At 38.0% G+C, this 3805-nt stretch overlaps 1 protein-coding gene across 1 annotated transcript; it reads right to left on the bottom strand.

The window, feature by feature from the left end:
• Positions 1 to 544: 544 nt before the first annotated feature.
• On the bottom strand, positions 545 to 3296 carry LOC122068498 (peroxidase 60-like). Its single transcript, XM_042632374.1, has 4 exons — positions 3075 to 3296; positions 2751 to 2930; positions 1110 to 1269; positions 545 to 1008 (listed from the first exon to the last, which is right to left on the bottom strand). The coding sequence occupies exons 1-4, from the start codon at positions 3294 to 3296 to the stop codon at positions 545 to 547; spliced, it is 1026 nt and encodes a 341-aa protein (XP_042488308.1).
• Between the last annotated feature and the right edge of the window lie 509 nt (positions 3297 to 3805).

Below are 3805 nucleotides of genomic sequence, written 5' to 3'. Positions count from 1 at the left end.
TTTTTATTTGCGTGGGTTGTTTATTTTCAGTTATTTATTTATTTTTAATTGCGTGGCTTGCGTCTTTAAATTCTTAGATGACGAATGGTTAGGACGTTATTTTTAGGACGGTAATTAGAATTAGATCACAACCATTAATCAGTTCACTTTCGCATTATTAAAAGAAATAAAAAATAAAGTGGCTGCTCTCCCTGTGTTCGACCCGTAGCTACACTGATCCGTACGCTTGCGGTTACATTTTAAATCTCAAACATTATGCCTTTCAAATCTTTAGCCTTACAATTAGAAATCCCTTTATTTTTTTGGCTATACCTATTCGACTGAGCACGGCCAGCCTACTGGGTACTAGTAGGGCCAATGGCCACCTACTCCTCCAACACACATTCACACCTACATACTTGCATAGGACAGGGTTGGAAAAATTATTTGTGTTTTATATACTGCCAAACAAAATCGGAATTGTGAAAATACACTCCAATTGTAACACCAAAACCAACAATAACCTGCTGGTGAGATTACAAGCTTCTCCTTCTTCAATCATTGATTAATTAATAGTAGTGGTTCTGTGTGTACTTTTAACCCTATGGGAATGAGGATTAACAGCCCGACATGATTTCCTAATCTCTCCTTGCCTTCCTGTAAGGACTCCTATGGATCCCATCTTGATCATAGCTGAACCAAATTGTGCAGGGAAGGTAGTTCCATTGGCTAGTCCCACGACAATTGGCCTAGTTCTACGATCAAGAGCTAGTTCTTGATCAATTTGGAGAATTCCTCTTTTGATTAAAATCTCCTTGTAGAAAGAGTTGTCAACAATGTTTGCACTCCGGAGGTTCTGATCCAGGTTAACTGGGCTGTCGACGGACGCCTTCAAGGGGCACCGCCTCTTCAATACGGCGGATAGGCGGGGATCCATGGTTGGATCAGGTTTGCCACCTCTTTGACCTTGCAAATCGAAGAGACGATCTAGAATGAATGAGCAGTGTGTGACACCCACAGTGTGAGCACCTAATAACAATATTTAAACAATAATTTAATATTAGATTAGCTTCATATAAATAAGAGATGAATGTAGATAGGATAAGATTGATGAGAAGAATTTTAAGTACCAAAGAGATGAACCATGTCAAGAGTGTTGAGTCCTTTTTGGGCAAAAAATGCTATGGCATCAGTTACTGATATTTCAGGGGGTGGGATATCAACATTGTCTGATAGAGAGATGAAGCCATCCCTTCTCCCTGTTGGTACTATGTACCTCTCTCCTCCAGCCTGCATATCAAAAACTTGTTACTGTGTTATTGTAAGGGAAATCAACTCCACTACAGCTCACATAGCTGAGATATATCATACTAGAAATATGAGAGAGAGAGAGAGAGAGAGAGAGAGAGAGAGAGAGAGAGAGAGAGAGAGAGAGAGAGAGAACTAGTTAAATGGGCTTTTAGGATAAAAGACTAAGACTATTTTATTTAGGGTTAATGGAAAGACAAAAACAGATACAATAGAATCAATAGATAGAGCCATACAGGCTAACCAAGGGCAAAGTCCCTAATCCAAGAAAATTAGCCCAGAAGGGAAAGGACTAAAAGAGGGGCAAACAAGAGAGCGGAAAAGGGGAACAAAATCCTCTGTTTTTCTCATCCTTGTTTTTCCTTGTTTTGTTACCTGCAGAACACGACACGTGGACAACAGAGGATCCAACGGTCAAGGTTGGGTGAGGATTATTACATCCGGTGCGTTGATCTTAAAGTTGTCCACGTGTCGTGTTTTGCAGGTAGCAAAACAAGGAAAAACAGGGATGAGAAAAATAGAGGATTATTTTCCGAAAAGGGGGAGGTGCAAGGGGGGAGAAAATGCCACTTCACAACACTGAAGATAAGCTTACTTCGACCATCTACAAAATTTTCCCATGTGAAAGAAAGATGTGGAAAATTCTTATTATCATATAGACAATGGGATAGGACACTCGTCAAGCTTTAGACTAAAATTTATTAATATACTCTTCATATATATTGGCATGCATCCCATTTATGCTATGTATGTCTCTAGTATTATGCATAGTTTCAAGAATCAAAATCAAAATTGGATTTGGTGAATTATCCGATTCGAAATAGAATAAGTTGTACCAGCCGATCACAATTGTAGCTGAATTTTGTAAACCTCTTTTGAATCTTCTGGTTTCATGTTTGTTTTGTATTTTTGGCCAATGTTTCCTACTTTTAGTAGGTGAACTGGTATGACTCTTTTCACATGCCACATGACATTTTTGGACAGACCAAATAAACTAATTTATTCGATCAACCATGATTTTTTTTTTTTTTTTGATACAAACAAAGGTTATTGTATAATTTACTCTAATAAGTTACATTGAACTCTGATTTTTTTTTTTAGGATAAAGAGAAAAAAGGGTGCTCCATGGTAGTGATCATAGCTCCCCAGGACAAGCTCCCGTATGGCAAGCAGTGCTTCTACAGGACCAATGGGTGATAGTGGGCATGCCAAGACTCGAACCCATAACTAATTGACTCAAGCGATGATGGATTGTGGGCATTTTCACCACTCTGATTTTCTTTTACCCTATATATATCACATTCCATTGCCTCTAATGAAAGTCGCGTCAACCATTAACAGAAGCTTCAAAGGGTAATTCTTTTCTTTGAAAGGATTAATTTCTATGAAATTATCAATCTCAAATTCTAAATTATGCATATATAAACAAGGAAAACAAACTTAGAAGTTTCAAACTTTCTTACCATGTTAACAGCATCTCTGGTTGCAAGGACTATGATATCTGCACAGGAGACAACCCCAGGGCAAGCTTTCTCTAGGGCAGCTTTTATTATATCGATGAGTTGGAAACCTCGGACGTTACTGTTCGTCCCTGAGGTCTTCTCAGAATTGGAGCCATCTAGGAGTATCGATGCATCACATCCCTTTTCATTCACCCACATAAACATGTCATTATCATTATGGGCTTATTACTTAGTAAGCAAATACAAGACTACATCAACCCACATCAATTCTTTTTCGAAAATCAATATAAAGATAAGAGTCTTCATAGAAAGAAATGAGCTTACCCTTACAAAGCAATCATGGAACTGCATACGGAGGAGAGCGGGGGTAATGGTTCGGTCCTTGACAAAATGCGCGGCAACCACCCGTCGAACGATGGCCTCCACATCTGAACGTCCACATTTCCTTCTATAAAATCCTACTTGCAGAGCACCATAAGAAAAACCTGTTAAGTTCAGTAATATGAAGCCAAGCCCAAGAGCCACAGCTCCCAGGATCTTTGCCATTTTTGGTTTAGAGACTCGATGGATCACAACGTTGGAAAGAATTTGTTATAAGGTGTTGAAACATTAAATTGGTTTGGGGTTTCTATTTCTTAATCCAAAAAATCTTGTTTCGATTTGTTTTGTGGAAATTAGAAGTGGAGTGCATGAACATTTCTTAATTACTATTGCCAACCAGATAGAGGTGTGGTTGGTAGACGTGCACCTCTTGACAAGTCATAATAGACTACAATATAAATATTTTTTCTTTTGATAAATTAAACTAAAGAATAGAAGGATAATGCACCTACGTTCACTTGGATGTATATGCAAGGATTTAACATCTTTCTTATTTTCTATCATTTCTAGGGTAAAGAGGTATATATCAAGGTTTGAGAACTTGGTGTCGGGAATGAATCGGTTAAGGTTGATATTGATTCAATACCAATCTGGATCAATTAGGATTAGACAGAAATTAATATTCTTGCTTTCAGTTTAAAAAATGTTTTTCGACTATTTTACCATTCGTCCAT

The sequence above is a fragment of the Macadamia integrifolia genome, unplaced genomic scaffold (genome assembly GCF_013358625.1).
Source record: "Macadamia integrifolia cultivar HAES 741 unplaced genomic scaffold, SCU_Mint_v3 scaffold402, whole genome shotgun sequence".
NCBI classification, from domain to species: domain Eukaryota; kingdom Viridiplantae; phylum Streptophyta; class Magnoliopsida; order Proteales; family Proteaceae; genus Macadamia; species Macadamia integrifolia.
Note: the sequence above shows the minus strand (reverse complement) of the source record. Positions and strands in the feature narration are given on the sequence as shown.

Coding starts and splice junctions, on each gene's coding strand:
- LOC122068498 (XM_042632374.1), bottom strand. CDS start 3,296: ATGGCAAAGATCCTGGGAGCTGTGGCTCTTGGGCTTGGCTTCATATTA. Junction 2,931..3,074: donor TCCATGATTGCTTTGTAAGG/GTAAGCTCATTT, acceptor GTGAATGAAAAG/GGATGTGATGCATCGATACT. Junction 1,270..2,750: donor CCAGAGATGCTGTTAACATG/GTAAGAAAGTTT, acceptor TTTGATATGCAG/GCTGGAGGAGAGAGGTACAT.